This window comes from Heterodontus francisci, chromosome 6, assembly GCF_036365525.1.
Source record: "Heterodontus francisci isolate sHetFra1 chromosome 6, sHetFra1.hap1, whole genome shotgun sequence".
In the NCBI taxonomy this organism is placed as follows: domain Eukaryota; kingdom Metazoa; phylum Chordata; class Chondrichthyes; order Heterodontiformes; family Heterodontidae; genus Heterodontus; species Heterodontus francisci.
The window spans coordinates 110,655,064-110,680,684 of NC_090376.1; the positions used below are offsets into that span (position 1 = coordinate 110,655,064).

The 25,621-nt window shown below is 45.0% G+C and overlaps 1 protein-coding gene across 3 annotated transcripts in view; it reads left to right on the forward strand.

The window, feature by feature from the left end:
- The first annotated feature begins 609 nt into the window (after nucleotides 1–609).
- The window catches only part of myo16 (myosin XVI), an 878,535-nt gene continuing 853,523 nt past the window's right edge, over nucleotides 610–25,621 (forward strand). For 2 of the 3 annotated variants that reach the window (XM_068034135.1, XM_068034137.1), the window contains exon 1: nucleotides 610–815. In XM_068034135.1, coding sequence (XP_067890236.1) covers nucleotides 788–815 — 28 coding nt within the window. In that variant the 5' untranslated portion in view covers nucleotides 610–787. Of the gene's footprint in view, nucleotides 816–7,344; nucleotides 7,416–25,621 lie in introns of all 3 variants that reach the window. The other variant, XM_068034136.1, reaches the window with a different exon arrangement.

Genomic DNA, 25,621 nt, shown 5'->3' on the forward strand with positions numbered 1-25,621 from the left:
CGGTGTCTTGCCTCCAGCCTCACATGATTGGAGGTGACCAGCGTCTTTATGATGACAAATAGATGCCCGCCACGTAATTGTGACAGTGCTGCCGCACACGTGACGCACGGGAAAATTGCCTTTTTCTGGGCCCGATGCCAGTCCCGGTGTGCAATGATTTGGACACTGAAGTTGACTCACAATGAAGGCAGGAATTTTTCTTTGAGGAAGAAAATTATAAATAGTCTTAATATCAAATAATTGTTAGCACTTTTGTTCACTACAATATTCACATCCAAAAATTTTAACATCAAACTTCTCCAAGGAAGAGTATGCAAAATACAAAACTGACCCTTTCAAATGCCAATAGATGCTATTTCCTGGTATTTGGATTAAGCCTGCTCATTTGTAATAATTCTAAAGCCATTTTAATGCAGTTTGCTCTTCTGGCTATAAGAGTCGCACTGCAGCTTTAAATACCTCATTCCTGGAAGAGTTCAGCTGTGCACCAATTAAATCTTCCCTTTTCTAGGGATGTGGGATTAAGAGTATTGTCAATCAATTGTGCTATAATAGCACGTGCAGGAGTTATGGTTCAAGAGGTTTATCCTGACTCGAGCTTCTCGAGTGCCGCAGTGAGCTGCTTGCTCCTGCAAGATCCTCGTGTCCAATTTCCTTTAAATAATGTATATTGAGGTAAACAAAACACTATGCTTGGGACACTGAGTAATGCATTTTTTGGTCATGGATGCTTCATCGTGGGAGAATATTAGAACCTGTAAGATGACAACATTTTGAACAGGGAAAAATGTCCCATTACCATTTCATTAAATGCTGTAAGTAGCAAAGCTAATCTTTCTTGTCACCAAGTGATCATTGTGTTTCATGTATCTGACTTATATTTTAATTGTTGGTGTCTATGAAAGTAGCTCATTTGACAGTTCAGTCACTGTTTCTGGTAGCAGAAAGGGTTTAGAACAAAATGTTTAACCATTAAGCAGAAAAATTATTCAGTATGCTGTCTTCAATCTTTAATGTTGTCCTCGGCGCTTTTTCATTTTCAATATCATTTGTGGTCAGTGCAGCTATTACTGCTCGGGATAGCTATAGTGATATTACAATGCTGCTGTAATTGTAAGAAATCTTCAGCAATCTGTTTCCAGGCATTCTCGTTAATTGTGGAAGAAAATTCTGCAATAGAGCTTTTTAAAAAAACATTCTGATATTTTTTCATTCAAAATTATAGATATAAATGGAGCGTGAGGATATTCTTTTTTACATTTTAAAGTGGATTCCCTCAAATTAATGTTCAATGTCTTTGTTTTCCGGTTTAATCAAACAATTTGTGGCTCTAGAATCTTTTAACTGTAGTGAAATAAATGGTTTTCCAAGTTTCTGGTCCACTGTATTGCTGATCTTGCCACAAACTGATTTGAATGGGTATATTTGGCTTATGTTAATCCAGCTTTATCTCTGTGACTTGTATTTGTTACACTTTCATGATATTTTGATGGCTCATATTTTAAATTTCAGTTGTGGGTGACTACACATAATGCCAGTTGTGGGTAAATTAATGTCAATTCATGAAATAAAAATATGTTGTACCCCAAGTGAGCCTCCAAACTAACCACTTGGTGCTGCAAAGTTTGAAGAGTCCTTTATACAAAGGATAGCTCTTAAAAAAAGAGTAGAAATGTGCAACCAGCAATTATATTTGAAAGGAAACTGTTTTCTTGAAGGGTTCTTTGATGTTAACACAATAACACAGAAGGTCATGCTGTTGTACAAACGGTAATGTTGCTAACTTGGTTGGAAATTGTAGCCTGTTAGGTCAGACCGAGAAATTGTGTGGTGCTCTGTGGATGAATAGAAATATAAAGGGGTGTAACCAGAGAAATACACACAACAGCTTCTAATAACTAGGTATTTTCTTCAAAACAGACTTGAGTTGATGACAAGTACTGCTTATTAATCTAGTCACATCGAAGATCTCTTCGGGGGAGGGAAAGTGTCTATAACTGGATTTTTATAGAAGGATGCTTTTTGGAACATGTTCAGAATTTCTGTTACGTACAAGCAGAAAGAGTTGCTTCCAGGAATACTGAAACAGTAGGCGGTTCACTTATTCTATGAAGGTAAATGGTGGCACTGCAGGCTCAATCCCTGCTACCAGAACTCAATAGGCATCAAAACAGTACAATAGGAAAAAATTGTAAGCTCAGTCATTTAAAAAAAAACTACTTTTAGCCATCTATAGTTAGGTATCTATGGATCAGTGTTAGTGCTCTATGAATGTTTTACAAATGTGGCTGGCCAGGTCGCAGTTGGCATATAAACCTAGTTAACTAAAAAACTGTTAAACATTGATATATCATCTAGTTGTAGATGTGCCATGAATAAATAAAAGTAAAATATACAGTGAAACATTATACAGCAGCATCAAACTGAAGGAATTTCAATTCAATTTCAGTTCAATTGAAACATTCAAAAGGGAATTAGACAATTATATGAAAAGGAAGAATGTGCAGGGTTAAGGGGAAAAGGTGGGGGAGTGAAACTGAGGGAATTGCTCTTTCAGAGAGCCAGTGCGGACACGATGGGCTGAATGGCCTCCTTCTGCACTGTAACAATTCTGTGAATTTATATTGTAAATTAAAGAGCAAACACTAGTAAATGTAAATTTTTTTGATAGAACTTAGCTTCCTCTTCACTTTTGAGATTCATTCATACATCTGAAGTATTTATATGGTAATTTACAAGATAGACAAACAGATGTTACACAGTGGTGTTGCCAGTATGTAACACTGTTATTGTATTAAGTACCATTCATGTCACACTGGTTTGTTAACGAGAAATGTAGTTGTAAAATTAAGAGCAAAATTGCCAGTGGAAAGAGATAACATTGAAGAGCTGTTTCTTAATGATCGAATTCATGTGAATCATTGTAATTAATCCTGGCTGTTTCAGAAACTATCCATATCTTTTAAATTCTAAGGGGGAAAGGTTCATAAGGCTCATTCGCAGGCACAGGGATTGCTATGTGCGATTACCACGTGCCTGATGGAAGTGTTGCAGGCAACTTCATGCTACCTGCTCATCTCCATGATTGTGGCGTGCAGCCCAAGGCTAAATGCATTGTTGAGTGACTGCACAATTAGTGGGGGTCAAGGTTTGTGCGAGGCCAGTACAAATGAAAGCTAGCCTCTACTTTTTAAAGCTAGTCTGCACCTATTAAAGGGGAGGTGCATTCTGGCTACAGCAGGTGTTGGAATGTTTTTTTTCAGATAGCAGCTGTTGATAATGATTCTGCTATTCCCATTTACACCTCCTCTAGCTCTATCTTTTGTTTCTTTATTTGTCGAATTATTATCCCCTTTTGCCTTGCACTATCCTCCCATTTGTCATTTAGGAATGGAATTTAAATTTCCGCCGCCGAGATGGGCAGCAGACGGAAACAATGATGGTCTTCCCGCACGAGCCGCACGTCGCAGAGCCGCTGCAATATTAGGTGCGGCGGCTCATTTAAATAGCCGGGGTGGACCGCCCCCACGCCCCTTCCCGCTGACGTGGAGGGGGTGGGCGGTCTGTCCCCAGAAATGGCGTCAGCTGCTGTGATTTTTTTAAATTAAATAAATTGATCTTGCCTCTCTCTCCCAGCCCCCAATATCCATAGATTTAATTACCTGCCCTCTCCCCCCCAAAAACACTTACCCTGTGCACCTCACCTTCCCCCCGCAAAGTGCATCAACTTTACACTTTACCCCTTCCCGCCATCCCCTCCACCAATTAAATGACTGTGACCCCATTCCCCGCACCCACACCCCCTGCACAGAGAAATTTACCTGCTCCCCCCTCCCCACCAGTGTTCTGCCTCAGATCCCCACATGGGGATCTGAAGGCACGGGAGTGCCATCCACCGGCACCAATATCGCACCGGGACGGGTGGCGGGAGTGAGAAGGTATTTAATTTGTTAATTTAAATGAATTTAAATATTTAAATTGGGCTCCCATTGCCGAGCAGTGGGGGAGGCGGGGGGCCGCCGTGAGGCCTTGCCGCCGGCTGCAATATTAGCCAGACCTTCCCAGCGTCTAGGTCCGTGGTCGGCCTCTACGGAGGCATTTTCTGCACCCCCCCCCCCCCCCACCATGACCCCCGACGTCAGGGTGTCTGTAAAATTTGCCCCTTAATCTCTTTTGTCTTCCATCCTTTCACAAACCTTCCCTTTTCTCTTTCCTTTGCTCCCACCTTTCTAGAACCTTGTACTTGCTTAAAACCTATTACATCTTGAACACTTTCCAGTTCTGATGAAAGATTATCGACCTAAAATGTTAACTGTGTTTTTCTCCGCACAGATGCTGCCTGACCTGCTGAGTATTTCTAGCATTTTAGTACAGAACCATAATACTCATCTCACATGCAGCAAAGCTTTCCTAGTAATCATTAGAAGTAAAGCTGTATGCAAGGTAGAGAAAGAAAATTCAAGTAAGTTGGCTTTAGAGTAGATCGCAAATCTGAAACTAATCGTCAACAGTTATAGAAATTCAACCGCATTTTGCTTCTTATAGATTCTGAAAAGACTTTTGATTCTACTCAGTATGAAATAATACAGGAGATAATGGAACAGACAGCTGTCTTCAAACACACCATAAGCTTGTCAAGAACTTTCATAACGAATCCAGTGAGACCGTGAGAACACCCATACCTGTTGCAGCCTTTGTGTGGACAGGTCACCACATCCCCTGTCCTCCCTGTGAGAATGCAGCGACATTCCCTGCCAAATCCAGCAACTAACTACAACACATCCAAAATCACTCCACAATACTTCCAGAAACTTTGCAATAGCAGACGTTATTCTAATTTATCTTATCTGCAAGTTGGGTGCCTGGCCCTTTAAATTACACTAGTGCTGGTCTGCTCATGCAGCTGAATGCGTGTTCTTTGGTGAGTGACAAGCAAATATGTTGAATAGACCCATGTGGTCCAAGCTTTTAAATAGTGCATCAAATCAGCCGGTATGGCTGTTTGACATCATGACAGCATCAGTTGGGAGGTTTCCAGTGCACACTGGGAACACCTGTGCAAGGTCCCTTTTCAGCATGGGGCACCGCGTGGGCCATGCCAGAAGCAACTGGAGGCATTGTGCACCCCTGCACATCTCCAGCAACATTTCGGATCTGAATTTTGCGCTCGTTAAATATTCTTTGGCGGTCTCAGTGCAGTTCCAAGTAAGTGTGTTCATCACACGGCATCAATTGACACTATGTTGGCAATCTCACTCAGCCAAGCTGGGCAGATAGCCTGTGTGAATGAATGTCACAATGGCAGATCGGGAGGTGGGGGAGGGCACGGGGAGGTGGCTGTGGGAGAGTTCTCATATTGTTAGGGTTAAGAGAAACTGTTAAAGAAAAGTAGATAAAGCATTATTCTGCATGAGTGTTTGATTGCAATATCTGATGCTGATTTCGAAGTGTATCGCATTTTGCAAGCACTGACACTCCTCACTTTGATTATGACAAAATTTATTGTGAAAAGGGGGGACAAAGTCCACAGTAAAAAATGGATTTCTACACACCTGGAGTTCTCTACCTAACATCATTGTAGGGGCATCATCACCACACTGTCTTCAGCAGTTCAAGGAGAAGACTCACCATCACATTCTCAAGGACAGCTAGAAAAGAGCAATAAATGCTGGCCCTTACCAATGATGTCCACATCCCAAGAATGAATAAAAAACACAAATTTTTTTCACAGTGCTGCATCTACATTTTTTTGTGTAGAACTTTATGAAATGAGTAGCACTATTTAATATTTATTTCTGAATAAAATTATATCCATATGCGCTTTGGAAGATGCTTTCAATTTCTACCAGTTCTTTGACCTTAAGAAAGTAGCTGATGGAAAATATGTGAAATAAATAGACACATGGGATTGAATTTTTCCAGTCCTGTGGCGGTGAGATCAGGTACATGCAGGGTAGGAAAGTCCCGGAATTTGATATTGGGTTGAGATCCTGATGTCATCCCATCCTCTTCCATATTTCCCCAGGACAAGATTGAAGGCAAGCAGGGAACCCCTTTGGACCTATCAGTAAGTATTTGGGAAATGGTTGTGGTAGTTAAGAAGGCAATTAGGACCTGTTCTAATCCAGAATCGTAGACTTCTCAGCCAGGAAGGGAGCTATTTCCTGACCTGTCAGCAACTCACCAGAGTCACCAAGATAAGTGCACAGTGAGAAGAGCTTCTTCAGTGAAATTGGCAAGCTGGGAAAGCTTTGATCAGTTACACTGAAGAGCTTCAGCCATGGCCATTGATAGACTGCTGGTCAAAACGCTTCTTCTGTCAGAAAGTGCTTTCACTGCTTGACAGATAATTGGCATCTTCTTGGAAGGCACTTCACTCACCTTGAGCTGCATTTCCCTGTTGCCAGCATTCAACACAGCATTGGAGCAGCTTATACAGCTCTGCCTTCCACCTCTGCCGAGGGGCAAGAGCAGACGCTACACCACCATCCACAGCTCCAGCAGCAGTTGGAGCAACAACAGCTGCCTTCTCCTCAACTGCATGCCCCGGCATAGGACAGATAGGATGAACCCCAACACTGGGCCTACAGGTAGAGGATCAGCTCTCTCGTCATGTATGAGCACCAGTACCTCTGGAAGCTCAGGCTCAAACAGCAGGTCGTTGCTGATATCTGCAGCCTCCTGGATCAAGACCACCTTCCCAATGGAGCAGATCAGCACACATTACCAATGGCTGACAAGATGCCTGTCATCTGCCATGCCCTCCTGAGGTCTGAAAACTTTTTGGTGCATTGTCTCCAGGTTGGAGGGACTACACTCCTTTTGCTAACTTCCTTGGACACTTCCATCCACACCTGCTTGATTGGAGAGGTTGCCTTCTTCCTCCTGTCCTTGGGAGAGTTGACTTCAAAGCAGCCCCTCAGATCCTGCATCAGTGAATTACCCGGGGGTGGGAGGTGGGTTCCACCTTCCCAGGTCTCCTCTTCATTCCTGTGGTTGCTGCAGCATCAAACATCCAAGTGCTGGTGAACCCTTGTAACCTATGCCATGGTACCTTTAATTAGAAATCCTTCCTTTGACAGAATGAACATCTCATCCACCTGCCCTCCCTAATTGGTCAGGGAGCCTGGAGGCAGGAAGACAATTGGTTTAAAAACAAGAAATGCTGGAAATACTCAGCAGGTCTGGCAGCATCCATGGAGAGAGAAGCAGAGTCAACGCCTCAGGTCAGTAACCCGTCATCAGAACTGGGACAATTGGTTTGCTATAGGAAAGAGCAATGGCCAGGCGTGCAAATCAGTGAGTCTTGTTACCAATGCAATAATGGTCCCACCATTCCTGCAGGAACTAATGTGAGAAGATTCCACCCATGGATTCAAGACAAGATCACTAATAAGCAAGATGAAAGAAACACGGTAAGTAACATGTAATGATAGAGCTGTCGGAAAGGCATCATGGTCTAATGAATCAATATTGTATATTAAGTTACATTTCCCACACCAAAGAGAATGAAAATAGAATCTACCCAATTGGGAAATTCTGCAAAAACATCAGTGCTGCACAGAGGAACAGTGTGATGACTTCACATGATTCAATCCCCACTCAATAAACTCTTGTAAACTTATGAAAAAAATGCCAATTGAACCATTCAAAATATCAGACATAGCTATCAACACTTTCTCTCTCAAATTACATTGCTCCCAACTGTTATAGTTAACACTGAACTGCACTAATGCCAATGTCCGACTGTTGGAAGCAATGAAACTTCTTGAAAAAAAAACCATAAGGCTAGAAATAACTTGTCAAAATTCGTGGTCAAAGACTTTGGCTCAAATGGACCATATACACCAGCAGGGACAATTTGGGTTGAATGGCCAGTTTCAGTGCTGTATATTCTATGTAAAGGATTAAGATGTTCACACGACATTCTTCTATCTCCACTAAAACAGTGGAAGATCAATATGAGCATGTTAAGAGTTTGTCCAATAATATTGGCAAAAGTAATGCTAGGTTATAGTGGAAAATCTGTTGCAATGAATAGAATTGTAAGTATTATTTTGTATTGACAACACATGTTAAATCACGCTATGACAAAAAAAGTCACATCGATTGCCATTTAAGCTAAGTTACCACCAGAGTTAATATGACGCCAATCAGAAATTCTCAGCCAGGGGCTAGATTTTGCCAGAGCAGGACATGTCCTGCTCATTAGACTTCTTAGTGTATGTTTTGGTTGAAAAATTTTTGGCCACAAAGATGCTGGACGTGCAAGTTGCTAATAGTGCAGCAAGAGCAACAGGGCATCTGAGACATTCATGAACACCAGGCCAAACAGTGTATTCTGTGGAATCAGTGGCAGGATCGATAAGCTATGAAAATGATACTAAATAGAGTATTCCACATAAATTTATCAAGTCCATCCTGAAAATTTAGAAAAAAATTAAAAATATGCGTAAAGACCTCTTTCAAGTATGCTAATTCATTGGTGTATAAATAGAATGCTGTGAAATAAAGATGGTGAGGCAAATCTTTCCTTAACTGAAACCAGAACTGGTTCTGCAGAAATACTTAATACCAAATATTAGCTGTCTCATTTGCAAGTTGTTCTCTCTTCTGAAAAGGCAATCTAGCACAAAGCATTTTTTTGGGGAGTGGGGAGGAATATAATACTGTGAAATACAAATGCCATTTTCTCTGAGGCTCTTGAATTACTCAATGAAATATCTACACAAATATCTTTTTCCTTGAGCTAAGCCAGCAATGGCTACCACTTGAAAGAAATTGAAAGTGACAGCCAAGAGAACAAGGAACATTGCAATATTCTTGGTGGTTGATAAGAAGACTATCCTCTTAGCTAGAAAAAGAAGTCTTCAGAGGGAAAAGACTTCAAAATGGATGACCAGTACAACAAATTGTGTTTTCCACAAAGTAAGAGATATGTAGAAGAAACATCTGGTGAAAGCAACCAGAAGATATATCAAACTGGAGGGTGCATCAAACTCAAGGCTGCATCGAAGTGGAGGCTGTATCAAATTGGATGGTGTATCAGACTGGATTGCCCATTAAACTGGAAGGTGTAACAAACTTGAGGATATAACAAACTGAGAGGTGTAGTAAAATGGAAAGAATGTGTAACTGGGGTATAGCAAACTAAGGGGTGTTTGAATAATCAGAGGGTTTATCAAAATCAATCAAAACACAAATAAATCATCATACAAGTTGCCTTTTTGACATGTTCAATAACTTCTTCCATTACAGATGAAAGATATTATGTATTTCAATTTTTGGAAAAACTTAAACAAAGGCAAAGGAAAATGTACCATCTGCCAAGTGCATTACAAAAGAAGCATTATATTGAAAAACAAAACATAAGCAGTTCCAGTTGGGTAATTTCTTTCACTCCATTCTTAGATAAGTGAGTCATGCACAGATATGAGCTGAATTGAACTTTATTTAAATAGCAGCTTACTGGATTGTAAAATAAAAGGCAGATTCCTGTGTTCTATGATGTTTGAAGGATCTAAGGAATTATTTAAAGCTCTGTGGCTTGATTCTTCCTATTATCCAGAATTATAAAATTGCAGAAAAGATGGTAGAATTTTCAAGTTTGTGCTCCCAAACTAGAGTTATCTTCCAAGACAATGAATTTATGAACTAACTGTAAAACCTTGTCGGATCAGCTAAGCCCTGCAGGCAAATTGCCATGAGCATGCAAAACTGCACCAGGGGCAAATTTAGTAAACTTAAGAAAATAAGAAATAGGAGCAGGAGTAGACCATTCGGCCCCTTGAGCCTGTTCTGCCATTTAATAAGATCATGGCTGATCTGACTGTGGCTTTAACTCCACTTCCCTGCCTACTTCCCATAACCCTTGGGTCCCTTGTACATCAAAAATTTGTCTAATTCAGCCTTGATTATATTCAATGGCCCAGTCTTCACTACTCTCTGGAAAAGAGAATTCCAAAGATTAACGACTCTCTGAGAGAAGAAATTCCTTCTCATCTCTGTCTTAAAAGGGAGGCCCTTTATTTTGAAACTATGCCTCCGAGTTCTAGATTCCACACAAGGGGAATCATTCTCTCAACATCGACCTTGTCAAGCCCCCTCAGAATCTTATATGGTTCAATAGGATCACCTCTTATTCTTCTAAACTCCAATGACTATAGATCCAACCTTTTCTCTTAGGACAACCCCTGCAGTGCATAGCTACTTTATTGTCTGTGTGGGTTCGTGGTTTCATTATTTTCCCCTTGAACAGCTACTCGAGGACTGAGGCTACTTATTGGAGCCTTGACTTGTGGCCTCTTGGAAACACCCAGAGACTAGATTTAAATAGAAATATAATGCAGCAGGAAGAAAGTAAGATTTGACGGGATACTGCCTGTGTGGAGTTTGTAAGTTCTTCCTGTGACCGCGTGCGTTTCCGTCGGGTACTCCGGTTTCCTCCCACAGCCAAAGACTTGCAGGTTGATAGGTGAATTGGCCATTGTAAATTACCTAGTGTAGGTAGGTGGTAGGTGAATGGTGGGGATGTGGTAGGGAATATGGGATTAATGTAGGATTAGTATAAATGGGTGGTTGTTGGTCGGCACAGACTCGGTGGGCCGAAGGGCCTGTTTCAGTATTGTATCTCTCTATGATTCTATGACTCATTTGACTACTGAAGTTCGCATAGACTTAGAGGTAAGGAAAAATATAGACCTTGTTTTAATCAATGGTAGAAGCTGATCTTGATTAGGAATTGGAAAAGATGTCTGCAGGAGTACTGAAGTCATTTTAATGTACACTGTGATAATGAACACCTTTACGTAACTACCTGCGCCATCAATGAACAAAAGTATCTCTACTTCTACCGCATAAACTGGCAAGAAGCAGATTCCTTACTCATGCTCTGTGTTTTCACAAGTGTTCTCTCCTACAGCTCATTAGCGGAGCCCCACAGGTTGAATGTATTTTAGTCAGTGTTTGCCACTATAGGATTGGGTGATACAGGGAACGCTCTGCAAATATTGTAGTGAGCAGTCCTCACATAATAGTACAAGCTTCCTGCGCTACTGGCACGTACAATGCCCAAGGAGAAATGATCTGGATGTTTAAAGCCTGCAGGGCATGGAGGCAGGTGCAGCTTGATTTAAAGATCGAGTTTGCAGAGGTTGTCACTTGGGTCCGCTGCCTTTGAAATGCGACGCCATTTTTAAAGAAATGCCAGGAAGGATGAAATGACAACCCCACAAACCTCCAGTTAAGTGCCTGTTGAGCTCATTCAGGAGCTCACTAACAGGCTTGCCAGCAACAGGTTACAATTTTTAAAGGAAGGGAATGTGGAACACGTCATGTCTGGGACACCTCACGGTGTACAAGTTGTGAACAATGCGGAGGGCCATGAGGGCTATGGGAGGGGCTGATTAAAATAATGCAGAGACACAAAATAAAGCACAACTGCTCCAAATATTTCATAGAGTAGCTATTTCTGGATCTGGAAGATTTGCTTTTCTCAGTGGTGAGTGGTAGGAATCCACAGAGGGACTTCAGACAGCTGGAATTAGTTGGGTAGATGGGGTTGGCAGGGGAAGGCCTGGTGAATGCACAAACTCCAGCTGAGAGGGAGGGGGTGCGCTACAAGGGGAAGAAACCACTGCCCAAGACATCGGGTCGACCACTCAAAAGTCAGCTACCTACAAACGACAGTGCACCAATGCCATAGGAGGCTATGCCTATCCAGTCAGATGGTTTTGGAACAGTGTACTATGAACCCCAAATCACCTGAGGCCCCCATGCAATCCTTTACCTGCAGCCATGATGGTCAACATGGCACTAAACTTCTATGCGTCCAGGTCCTTCCAGGGATCTGCTGTGGACCTAGGTGGCATTTTACAGTCAGCAGCTCATCATGCCATCAGGCAGGTCACGGATGCCATATTCCGGAGGGTGGGGATCTACATCCACTTTGACACAGATGTGCCTTTGCAGGCGCAAGGGTCGCCATCGATGGATTCCCTCATGTCCAGAGGGTCATTGATTGCACCCAAGTAGCCATCAAGGTACGAACAGACCAGCCAGTCAGATTCCTGAACAGAAAAGGCTACCACTCATTCAGCATCCAGCTGGTCTGTGGCCACTAGAAGTGAACCTTGCAAGTCTGTCTCCAGTTCCCAGGCAGCTGACATGACTTCTTTATGCTGCAAGAGTCCCAGGTACTGCACTTTTTCAGGCCCACATTCAGACACCATGGGTGGCTGCTGAGGATAAGGGTTATCCCCTAAGGAGGTGGTTCCTGGCACTCGTTCGAAACCCAGACAGGGATGGGGAGAGGCCCCATAACCAGAGCCATCCCCTAACAAGGACCTGCATTAAAGAGACCATTAATCATGATGAAAGGTCACTGACCTGAAACATTAACTCTGCTTCTCCAGACCTTCTGAGTTTTTCCAGCACTTTCAGTTTTTATTAAAGAGACCATTGGCCTCTTTCAGAAACGCTTCCATTGCTTTGACCGGTCGGGCGGTGACCTCCAGTATGAGCCAACTGGGATGTCCCGTCTCATGGTCGTCTGCTGCACCCTGTGCAACATGATACTGGAAAGAGGTCTGGAGATGGATGAAGAGGAGGAGCTGGAATGGCACTCCACCTCGGAGGAGGACAGGGAGGAAGAGGAAGAGGAGGAAGAAAGGATCACTCCAGAGCTGGCCGGCGCCCAGGCAGCGAAGCACTCCTGGCCATGCCATCCCATACCTTGGGGTGAACTGCAGGCTGGCATGGCAACCAGGGCCAAACTGATTCAGCAGCCCTTCAACTGAACTACCCTGAGCCCTTGCAGCGAATAATCCCACAACTCACCTTCCCGCATACAGAACTTTTTTTCCACTGTGACCCTTAACTGCGAGGTCCCATTGGCAGCCCTGAACATGCAGATAGGGTATTCCTCTGTTCACCATTGTCCAACATTACAAGGCATGGGAACATAACATTTTCAGGGCCCCACATCCCTGCCACCTGCCCCACAATGTGATGTTCCCCTTTTGAGATGAGACAACAACACCTATCAGAGTGATGAAATAAAGAAGTTCTATTGTGAGGCATTAAGTGACTTCAACGGCATGCTACTTTCCTCACCTTAACACTTCTATGTGGTGCTCCTGCTGTGGCAGAGGCAGCCTGATCCCTACTCTCTGCCTCCTGCTGAGATGCCCATGGCTTCCTTCCTTGTCTTGGGGGTGCCTATAGGAGGGGGTGCCTCTGCCACAGGACCCTGGCACACAGATGGCTCCTGAGTCACAGGAGACAAGGGGCCGAAGGTTGATGCTGGTGCCCCGAGGGTGGCCCCTTGGTCTGCCACAAAAACTGTCTCAGCTCTTCCTGGCACCTGTCGATGCTGGAAGCGGCCACTGACTGGGATGCAACTGGCATCCACTCCAAGCACCTCTGCACCATCAGTGACACTGGTCAATGCTACAGAGAGTTTCACTCTTTCTGTGCATATCAGCGCACTACTCCTGTACCCACTCAGACTGGTGTTGCATTTAGCTCTCCAAGCGGTTGCCTAATCTCTCAATGGAGGAGCTCATGCAATCGAATGCCTAAGTCATGACAGAGTACATGCGATGCACGGACTCCTCCATTGCCTGCACATGGCTCCTCAAGGCTTAGGGAACTCTGACAGACAGGAGATTATCCACCTGTGGTTCTTGAGGAAGGACCTCCTTGTCTGTGACACCCGAGGCCCAGCATTTTCGTCCTGTGAAGCATCAATGTATCTGTCATGAGAAAATGGTGGAGAGACAAAACAATTATTTTGTGTCTGTCTTCATGGAGGAAGACACTGAAAATCTCCCAGAAATACTAGAGAACCAAGAGACTTGTAAAAATGAGGAGCTGTAAGTAATTGGTATCAATAAAGAGGCAGTATTCGAAAAATTAATTGGATTGAAAGTTGATAAATCCCCTAGACCAGATGAGCTACATCCCAGAGTATTGAAGGACGTGGCTCGAGAGATAGTGAATGCATTGGTGGTTATCTTTCAAAATTCGATAGATTCTGGAAGGGTTCCTGCAGACTGGAAAGTAGCAAATGTAACCCCAATATTTAAGAAGGGAGCGAGAGAGAAAATGGAGAATGAACCTGTTAGTTTGATGTCAGTAGTAGGGAAAATGTTACAATCTATTATAAAGGATGAGATAACTGGACACTTGGAAAATAATTATATGATTGGGCAGAGTCAACATGGCTTTATGAAAAGGAAATTATGTTTCACAAACCTGTTGGAGTTTTTTGAGGATGTTAATTGTAGCATAGATAAAGGAGAACGAGTGGATGTGGTGTATTTGGATTTTCAGAAGGTTTTTGATAATGTCCCAAACAGGAGGTTAGTAAACAAAATTAGAGCACATGGGCTTGGGGTAACATACTGCAATGGACTGCGAATTGGTTAACAGACAGAAAGCAGAGAGCAGGTATAAATGGGTCATTCTCAGGATGACAGGCTGTTACTTGTGGGGTACCGCAAGGATCAGTGCTTGGGCAATAGCTATTCACAATTTGCATAAATGATTTGGATATGGAGACCAATTGTGATATTTCCAAATTTGCTGATGACACAAAACTAGGAGGGAATGTAAGTTGTGAGGAGGATGCAAGGAGGCTTTGAGGGCATTTGGACAGGCTAAGTGAATAGGCAAGAACATAGCAGATGGAATGTAATATGAATAAGTGTGAAGTGGTCCACTTTAGTAGAAAAAAACAGAAAGGCAAAGTATTTCTTAAATGGTGGGAGGTTGGGAAGTGTTGATGTCCAAAGAGACCTGGGTGTCCATGTTCATGAATCACTAAAAGCTAGTACACAGGTGCAGCAAGCAATTAAGAAGGTAAATGGTATGTTGGCCTTCATTGCAAAGGGATTTGAGTACAGGAGTAAAGATGTATTGCTTCAATTGTATAAAGCATTGATGAGACCGCAGCTGGAGTATTGTGTACAGTTTTGATCTCCTTAGGATATACTTGCCATAGAGGGAGTGCAACGGAGGTTCACAAGACTAATCCCTGGGATGAAGGGATTGTCTTACGAGGAGAGTTTGTAGAAACTGGGCCTGTATTCTCTAAAGTTTAGAAGAATGGGAGATGATCTCATTGAAACTGAAAAAAATTCTTCCAGGGCGTGGCAGGGTGGATGTGGGTAGGATGTTTTCTCTGTCTGGTGAGTCTAGAACAAGGGGACACAGTCTCAGAATAAGTGGAAGGCATTTAAGACTGAGATGAGGAGGAATTTCTTCACTCAGAGAGTGGTGAATCTGTGGAATTCTCCACCCCAGAGAGCTGTGGAAGCTCAATCATTAAGCATGTTCTAGACAGAAATCGATAGATTTCTGAATACTGATGATATCAAGGGATGTGGGGATAGTGGGGAAAAATGGCATAGAGGTAGATGATGAGCGATGATCTGTTTGAATGGTGGGGCAGGCTCGACAGGCCGAATGGCCTACTCCTGCTCCTATTTGCTATGATCCTGTGATTCTGTCCTCTATCCTCCGAAGGAGACTGCACATAGGTGACTCTGCCTCACATTCCTCCTCCTGCTCGTGCATACTGTGAGCTTCACCCAGTGCTCCTCTTTCTATGCTTATTTGTGGCCTAACTGAGGTGAGAGTCTCTGTGCTGGTGTAGGGTGCTGAGGTAGGATGTGGCGGTGCAGGTTCTGTGGACTCCTCCCCTCCCAAAACCCGCTGAGGATCTTGGCGCCAATATGGTTGGCAGACTTTGGCACCCCTCTGCCACTGGCCCTGAGGGAGACATAAGAAAATAGTGATGAGAACTAGTCCTAAACAAGTGCCCCAGCACACCCAACCCCTCAGATGATAGTTGTCTAAGATTGCATTTGGCAGGAGTTACTCTGTGTGCTTCATCTCAAGAAAGAGCTATCCAGTGACCCTGTTGTTCATGGCCTCCCATCTCATCACTTCCCACCTTATGCCTTAATGGCAGCCTGGCAATCTGCAGTGCTGCCTGGAGCATGTGGAGCTGGGCCACTTCAGATCCCATTCTGGCCATCTCCTGCATATTATGGGCTCTCTTCTCCTACAGGAGGAGAGGAGAGAGTTTCATGAGTAGGCTGTCCTTCCTCATTTCTTCCAGCGTGATATACAGGTGGGCTGATGTTCCCCTCAGTGATATCCCCATCTGAATGTTGGCCCATATGTGAGGGTGTTTTCATCTCAGTGTAGTGACCATTGACCTACACTGACAATGTTAAGGAGAACTATGGACATTTGGGAGGTCAGCTCGTGTGCATTCTGGTACCTAAAGAGTTAGTGCCCAATGAACCAGGTGTCACTGGCCATCTTACCAGACCGCAAGAGGTCATCAAACCTTTTTCTGCACTGGGACCAGGTCCTTTGCGTGGATCCTAGCTGCTGACCTCCATGGCCACCTCCATCCCTATCCTCTTGGTCTTGCTAGGCGGCTTTCTCCTTCTTGAGGCTGGGAAGAAAAGCACTCTCCTCTTGGATATTGCATCAATTAGTGCCTCCCAAGAGCCATCAGTGAAATGGTGTGCTGTCCGTGAACGTATCCTCATACCCACAGAGGACCTCCAATCTCCATGGTGCTGCATCACTGAACTCAATGACACGATCAGTCATGGCTGCCACTTGCCTTTTAAGATTGCCCTCAATAATCCGTTCCCGCCTCCAAGACGCTTCCCTTGCCTCCAATTGGGCTTGCACCAGACCAATTAACTTATTTCCATTTCAAAATAGGGGTTCAATTTTCGCAATGGCGTCAGGACCCAGAAATGTTCCAAACATCGGGTTTCTGACCCCATTTTGAAAATTCAGCCCAAAGCTATCTTCCAACCTAATAATAGAATGAACTTTATGCTCCTCTGTAAGGCCAGTTTTTAGATGGGGGGCTGGGGAAGAGAATCGGCAAGGAACTCGACGCGTAATGTTGCATTCCAATTGTGTCGGAAGTGGTAAAGTGTCATGGCAGCACTTCCTCACTGCCACACTGTGATGGCATTTACATATGTTAAACACTCTTTAGTATACATTGAAATTTAATTAATAGCGATCTTTCCAGGTGTTCGCAATCTTGTGTTGGGTATGTAGCACTCACATGTCTTCAGATTTGCATCTTTAAAAAGCTGGCAGGACCGAGGTGAGAGTCCTTGGTGATTCAAAAAGGTAATTTGCATTGTCTTTGGGGGGGTGGAGAGGGTGGGTGTTGGGAGAACTCTGCAAGTGGTGTGTCTGGGAGTGGGGGGGCATGTGGTTGGAAGAACTCGGCAAGTGTAGAGGTGGTTTTCTTTCGGAAGGCCAGTGCAGGGCACTGAAATGTTGTCGATTTGCTCATGATGGCTCACACTTTTGGAAATGTTACAGGTCCAACATCAATCCATACCATAGAGCTAATGTGGGCTTCCCGCAACCAAAATTCCAACATCTCTTTGTACAGATCAGTAAAGGAAGGAAGCCAAAGGTGCAGGGTGGAGAGAAATGGGTAAAATTCACCCTATTTTCTTGGATCCCTGTGCTTTGCAGAAGCAAATCGACTGGAGACAGGCCCAAGAGGTAGCTGTGGCACAAGAGGATCCTTCCAGACATGCACAGCAGCAGCTGAGAATGCAACGAAGAGAACAGATAAAGCAACAAGTATATAGATCGCACCTGTCATCCCTGCAGAATCCTGAACGGAACTGTCGCAGAAGACCTCCACGCATTGCTGAATGATGATTTGCGAGCATTGGGTTTTGGTGGTAGCCCCACAGAAGATTGCTGTGGCTCTAAACTTTTATGCTTCTGGATCATTCCAGGGATCCACCGGGGACATGTGTGGGGTCTCTCAATCCGCAGTGCACCACTGCTTCAAGGAGGTGATCAATGCTCTGTTCAGGATGGATGGTGGATCAGTGCACTACAGGACAAACTCTGAGAGCCAGGCTGAGAGGGCCATTGGATTTGAGGCCATTGCAGGATTCCCAAAGGTCCAAGGTGTGATCGACTGCATGCATGTGGCCATCAAGGCTTCCAGGGAAAAACCAGCCAACTTCATCAACAGGAAGGGTTTTCATTCCATTAATGTACAACTTGTATATGACCACAGAAAGCCCTTCCTACAAGTGTGTGTCCACTTCCTGGGAAGCTGCCACGACTCATTCATACTTCGGCAGCCCCGGGTGCCACATCTTTTCAATCTCCCCGCTTGCCTTCAAGGCTGGATTCTTGGGGATAACCCATTGAGGACATGGCTCCTGATGCCTGTAAGGAACCGCAGTAATGATCTGGAAGAGTGTTTCAACGCATGTCGCAGCTCCACCAGAGCGACCATCGAGCAGGCCAATGGTGTGCTGAAGATGCATTTCCGCTGCCTCGATAGATCTGGTGGAGCCCTTCAGTACGCCCCATAGAAGTTCAGGCGCATCGTTGTGGTCTGCTGCATTCTACATAACATGGCACTACACAGAGGGGAGGCACTGCCAGAGGAAGACATGTGGGAGTATGAAACATCCTCTGATGATGAGGACACAGAGGGCATGCAAGGTCAAGAAGGCATGGAAGATCCTAGCAAAGTGATGGAGGGCAGACATCTTGAACAGCGCGCAAGGGAGGCAACACAGAGCCTTATAATGGAACATTTCCAAAATCTATGACTTGCAATAAATATCGTTCTGACTAAAAAGGGCGGCACAGTGGCGCAGTGGTTAGCACCGCAGTCTCACAGCTCCAGGGACCCGGGTTCGATTCCGGGTACTGCCTGTGTGGAGTTTGCAAGTTCTCCCTGTGTCTGCGTTGGTTTTCTCCGGGTGCTCTGGTTTCCTCCCACAAGCCAAAAGACTTGCAGGTTGATAGGTAAATTGGCCATTATAAATTGTCACTAGTATAGGTAGGTGGTAGGGAAATATAGGGACAGGTGGGGATGTTTGGTAGGAATATGGGATTAGTGTAGGATTAGTATAAGTGGGATTTAACATCCGCAGCACTTAAAGCAGCCAGAAGTACTGCACAAAGAACAGCTAGGCGTTGCGCAAACGACTACTGGCAACACCTATGCAGTCATATTCAGCTGGCCTCAGACACCGGAAACATCAGAGGAATGTATGATGGCATGAAGAGAGCTCTTGGGCCAACCATCAAGAAGATCACCCCCCTCAAATCTAAATCGGGGGACATAATCACTGACCAACGCAAACAGATGGACCGCTGGGTTGAGCACTACCTAGAACTGTACTCCAGGGAGAATGCTGTCACTGAGACTGCCCTCAATGCAGCCCAGCCTCTACCAGTCATGGATGAGCTGGACATACAGCCAACCAAATCGGAACTCAGTGATGCCATTGATTCCCTAGCCAGCGGAAAAGCCCCTGGGAAGGACAGCATTACCCCTGAAATAATCAAGAGTGCCAAGCCTGCTATACTCTCAGCACTACATGAACTGCTATGCCTGTGCTGGGACGAGGGAGCAGTACCCCAGGACATGCGCGATGCCAACATCATCACCCTCTATAAAAACAAAGGTGACCGCGGTGACTGCAACAACTACCGTGGAATCTCCCTGCTCAGCATAGTGGGGAAAGTCTTTGCTCGAGTCGCGCTGAACAGGCTCCAGAAGCTGGCCGAGCGCGTCTACCCTGAGGCACAGTGTGGCTTTCGTGCAGAGAGATCGACTATTGACATGCTGTTCTCCCTTCGTCAGATACAGGAGAAATGCCGTGAACAACAGATGCCCCTCTACATTGCTTTCATTGATCTCACCAAAGCCTTTGACCTCGTCAGCAGACGTGGTCTCTTCAGACTACTAGAAAAGATCGGATGTCCACCAAAGCTACTAAGTATCATCACCTCATTCCATGACAATATGAAAGGCACAATTCAACATGGTGGCTCCTCATCAGAGCCCTTTCCTATCCTGAGTGGTGTGAAACAGGGCTGTGTTCTCGCACCCACACTTTTTGGGATTTTCTTCTCCCTGCTGCTTTCACATGCGTTCAAATCCTCTGAAGAAGGAATTTTCCTCCACACAAGATCAGGGGGCAGGTTGTTCAACCTTGCCCGTCTAAGAGCGAAGTCCAAAGTACGGAAAGTCCTCATCAGAGAACTCCTCTTTGCTGACGATGCTGCTTTAACATCTCACACTGAAGAATGCCTGCAGAGTCTCATCGACAGGTTTGCGTCTGCCTGCAATGAATTTGGCCTAACCATCAGCCTCAAGAAAACGAACATCATGGGGCAGGATGTCAGAAATGCTCCATCCATCAATATTGGCGACCACGCTCTGGAAGTGGTTCAAGAGTTCACCTACCTAGGCTCAACTATCACCAGTAACCTGTCTCTAGATGCAGAAATCAACAAGCGCATGGGTAAGGCTTCCACTGCTATGTCCAGACTGGCCAAGAGAGTGTGGGAAAATGGCGCACTGACACGGAACACAAAAGTCCGAGTGTATCAGGCCTGTGTCCTCAGTACCTTGCTCTACGGCAGCGAGGCCTGGACAACGTATGCCAGCCAAGAGCGACGTCTCAATTCATTCCATCTTCGCTGCCTTCGGAGAATACTTGGCATCAGGTGGCAGGACTATATCTCCAACACAGAAGTCCTTGAAGCGGCCAACATCCCCAGCTTATACACACTACTGAGTCAGCGGCGCTTGAGATGGCTTGGCCATGTGAGCCGCATGGAAGATGGCAGGATCCCCAAAGACACATTGTACAGCGAGCTCGCCACTGGTATCAGACCCACCGGCCGTCCATGTCTCCGTTATAAAGACGTCTGCAAACGCGACATGAAATCGTGTGACATTGATCACAAGTCGTGGGAGTCAGTTGCCAGCATTCGCCAGAGCTGGCGGGCAGCCATAAAGACAGGGCTAAATTGTGGCGAGTCGAAGAGACTTAGTAGTTGGCAGGAAAAAAGACAGAGGCGCAAGGGGAGAGCCAACTGTGCAACAGCCCCAACAAACAAATTTCTCTGCAGCACCTGTGGAAGAGCCTGTCACTCCAGAATTGGCCTTTATAGCCACTCCAGGCGCTGCTTCACAAACCACTGACCACCTCCAGGCGCGTATCCATTGTCTCTCGAGATAAGGAGGCCCAAAAGAAGTATAAGTGGGTGGTTGATGTTCGGCACAGACTCGGTGGGCCGAAGGGCCTGTTTCAGTGCTGTATCTCTAATCTAATCTAAAACTCATCCTCGTGCATGTAGTGTCAAGTTTTCTGCCTCAATACTATATTGACCTCCAGCATGATTGGCAACATCCAATTCAGCCAGTGCCCATGTGACGTCATTTGAGTAATGAAACAATCATGCTCATTGGCATGTTAATGATGTCAGTGGTCACTTCCAATGTAGTAAGGCATTTGAGGGGATTGCAGTAGTTACACTCAAACCATGGTAGCATGCAGTTATCCATCAATGAATGCTGATGATTTGCACCATTGAACTTTTAATTACATTAAACATGACCATGTTTGTCAAGGTGTCTTTTTCATACATTTGCGTGTGCTCCTGCGGGTACATCCCCTGTGACAGCAGCTGGACTGGAGGCAGGCTGCTGATCATGATGCCCCTTGGCTTGGGATAATTTCAGCACACGTCCTCTGGGTGCTTGAGGCCTGGAGGGCCCCTGCACTGATGCAGAACTGTCCTCAGGCATCGTGGCTGCTGGAGCTTGGCTCACTGGCGGAGGGGATGAGGAGCCGGTGTGCACACTCAAATCGCTTGGAGGGGAACCCGAGATGTGGAGCGCATCCTTTCCTCCTCCCTCTCCAGGCTCCTTGGAACTTCCTTGCTCACCGGACTAGGACTAGGAGCTGGAACATTCTCCAGAGTCCTGGTCCTTCTTTCGCCATGCCACTGCTGTGCGGACGTCATGGCCAAGGCAAGGGTTTGCAGGTCATTGCGCATCTGTGGAATGTGGCTCTCCAAGAGGGTCACCAACCTCCCGATGGATGAATCCATGCACTCATATGCCTGGGACGGTAGCAGTCATGGCATGGATAGTTTCTCCCAATGTCCGTTCAAGGCTAGGATGGCCTCTGGCATCTTCACCAGATGTTGCCTGACCGCTCCCTGCAACTTCAGCATGCCCTGTGCTGCTGAAACCAAAGGCTCGTCATCAGTCGGGGCTCAGCTTGGGCCTGGCCACCCACTGTCCTCCGACTGTCAGAGGCCTTGGCAGTCTCAGCCTCAGCCAGCTGTTGGGGTGCATGTGTTGTGCTCTCCCCAGATTGTGACCCTGATTGTAAGGCTGAGTGGATTCTGACCGAGATGAAAGTATCTACGCTGAAGGTGCATGAGAGTCATGGGACTCTCATGACAGCATCCTCTGAGTGCTCCTCCTCCTCAGAAGTTGTTGTCAGTCCCTCGGGGTCTGTGCTCTCCTGCAAACGGTGACCTGCAAGATACAATGCAAACAACATATGTGTGGGTTAATATCCCATTAAGGACAGCATTCCAGAGCTAATTCACACTATTTCATTTTTATCTGATCAGCAATAATCACTCTCTTGTGCTGGGACCCCGAGCTCCACGTCTGGGATGGTATGTCTTCTTTGGCTCCCAGCTAGTTTCAGTGCCTCCTCTTGGCTTGACTTAAAGGACACAGGTTGTGCACTCAGCTACCGATCCTGGCGGTCTCACTCTTGTTATGGGCCCTCTTCCCCTTAAAGAGCAAGGATGCAGATATTGAACATTGCCAAACTTCAACATCATGGTTCTACTAATGTGGGCACTTCATCAACACCTGGGGGATGTTTGTCTGGCATACTAACGCAATCTGTCATGGATCTCACTTGCTCTGAGGTATTAACGAGGGAGACTTGACTTGATTTACTTATGGCAACTAGTTATCTGCCAACAATCTGCTATGACCTCCCTGTCTTTGAAATGGCAGTGGTTCCCACATGGCAAAATGTGCAGTGCAGTGACAACCAGATTACACTAAGCAATTTTGGAATGTGCCATTTACCTTTGCTAAATGCAGGAGGTCATTGCCCCTCTTCTTACACTTAACCCAGTTTAGTCGGGTGACCCCACGGCTACTAACCTCCTCTCCTACCTCCGTCCATCAGTTAGGAGAACCTCTTCTTGCCATCGCTGGGGAAAAGGACCTCCTGCCTTTCCCTTGCAGCTTGAAGGAGAATAAGCAGGCAGGCATCAATGAACCATGGGGCCAACCATGCTCGGGCCTCTGACATGATCAGAAGATGCCCAGTGGGGCGGCTTGCTGAGTTTTAACTTTTTGGAACAGCACAGAAGTGTTGCTTCAGTAAGCTTCTCTAGAATGCAGGCAGACAGTGAATGCAGGGCTGGCATGCTTTTAAAGAAGGCACCAGCAATTGGTCCTGCATCTGATGATGCCGTGAACACCATCTCCATTTCCAGAGGTGGTTTTCTTCTAGCTTCAGAAGACAGCCAAGTCCAATTGATGAAAATTAGGGGTGATTTTGTGATCCAGAATATTCACTGGGGAGTAATGCTTGCAGAGATCACATTCTGAAGAATCACTGCTATTCATTGTGATTTTCCATTCATAAAAATTGAGAGAGCCAGATCACAGTATTGGTTCTACTATTATCTGATTATGTTAACCTGGAGGTCAATGTTATAATACAGAGTTCTTTGCAGTAAGTTGACAGTTAACATGGATGGCCATGTTCACAACCTTCCTGGTGTCTCTTCCTTTTTTGTTTTGATGCAGTTTCTGGAAATAAAAATGTATTAATATTTTCAGTGGCAATTGATCATGGCCAACATGTGGACCTGCTTCTTCATGAAACAGCTGCTTTTCAGGTGAATTTTTTAACAATCATATTACAAGCAACAGATATATTGCACTGTAATTAAATGGTAAGAGTACAAATAAATGTCAGTCAAATTACTAAGTGAATAGTTAATGCATTTGTTTCAAGTTCCCTTTGTCTACTTTAACAAAGAAGTTAGGTCCTTTTAAAATATGTCACTTTGGAGTTTTTAGTGCTTAGTGTGAAATATCTTTTGTTGATGGTTATCTCTATTTCAAACACTCGGGTTTTGTGCTGGTCAAGTGTCAGCCTTAGCTTAGTGATTGAACACTTGCCTCTGAGTCACAATGGATTCAAGGGACTTGAGCGCGTTATCTAGGCTGATACTTCAGTGCAGCACTGAGGAAGTGCTGCTCTGTCAATGGTGCCATTTTTCCGATGAGATGTGCAATTGAGGTTTAGCCGACCCTCTCGAATGGCTATAAAAGACCCTGTGCCATTTTTCATGGAAAAGCAGGAGCGTTCTTCTGGCGTCCTGGCAACATTTATGCCTCAACCAATAGCACAAAAAAGCAGACTATCTGGTCAGTCATCTCAGTGCTGTTTTGAGACCTTACTGTGCACAAAATGGTCCATATATGTATCTATATTGCAAGAGTGAGAACATTGCAAAAGTACTTAATTTGTGGTGAAGCACTTTGAGAAGTCCTGAGGTCAGAATAGGCACTATAAAATGCAAATAATTTCTTTAAACTTTAAACTTAATTCTCTTTCATTTTTGTTGTGTTTATATTTAGCCCCTGCATGGGAGACGGTGGTGTAATAGTAATGACACTGAACCTGTAATCCAGGGGACACAATTCCAAATCCCACCAGGGAAGCTGGTGGAATTTAAATTCAACTAATTGATAAAAATCTGGAAATCAAAATTAGGTTCAGGGCAGCATTACAGGGCCTGTCATCAATTGTCATAAAAACCCTTCTGGTTCACTAATGTCCTTTAGGGAAGGAAATCTGCTGTCATTACCAGGCCTGGCCTACATGTGACTCTAGATCCACAACAATGTGGTTGACTCTTCACTGTCCTCTGAAATGGCCGAGCAAGCCACTCAGTTGTCAAGAGCATTTCGGGATGAGCAACAAATTCTGGCCTTGCCAGGGATGTCCACATCCCATGAAAGAATAAAAAAAAACCTTGGTCTCTGTTGCTTGTATTGTCATGGATAGATGCACATGAGAAAATTAAAAAGCATAATGCGGATGACCGTACACCTATTAGACCTGGGATTGAAGTCAATACAGTCGCATGGGATAAAAATGTTCTCTATCTTCTGACTGCAAAGTTTTCATGTTAAATAAGTCTTGGAAATCTCAACCCAGGTCTCACTGAGAGTGCTTCCCAAATCAGCACTCTCCTGATTTGGCGCTAAATGAGATGGCAGTGAGGGGAAGGAGAAAACCTGAAATGATGAAGTAGGGAATATGGTCTTCTGTGGTTTGAAAATTCAGGTGCATTTTTAGGGTAGAGTGCAGGCAATTTCACTTCAACCCATTCTGCCCATGTAATACCTGATATCAGAGTGCTTGATGCTGACACAGGAGGCTGGATTTTTGAAAGAGTTGGGGTCTGGATTGGAGGCGGGTCAGCCTGCAATTTTGGTACCACCAGCCTCCGCGCTGGTTTCCCCGCCACAATCCCAACCCCAAGCCATTTGAATGAGGCTGGCTTGGGGTCAGATCAGCTGCCCACCTGCAAGTGATGAATAGGCAATTTAGGTTAGTTAGATATGATTAAGAGACCTGTTAAGGCCCTGTTCTTGCCCTGACTGGGATTTCCAGTCAGCAATGTGGACAGCCCACATTGGCCTGGACCATGCCAATATGGTGGCCTG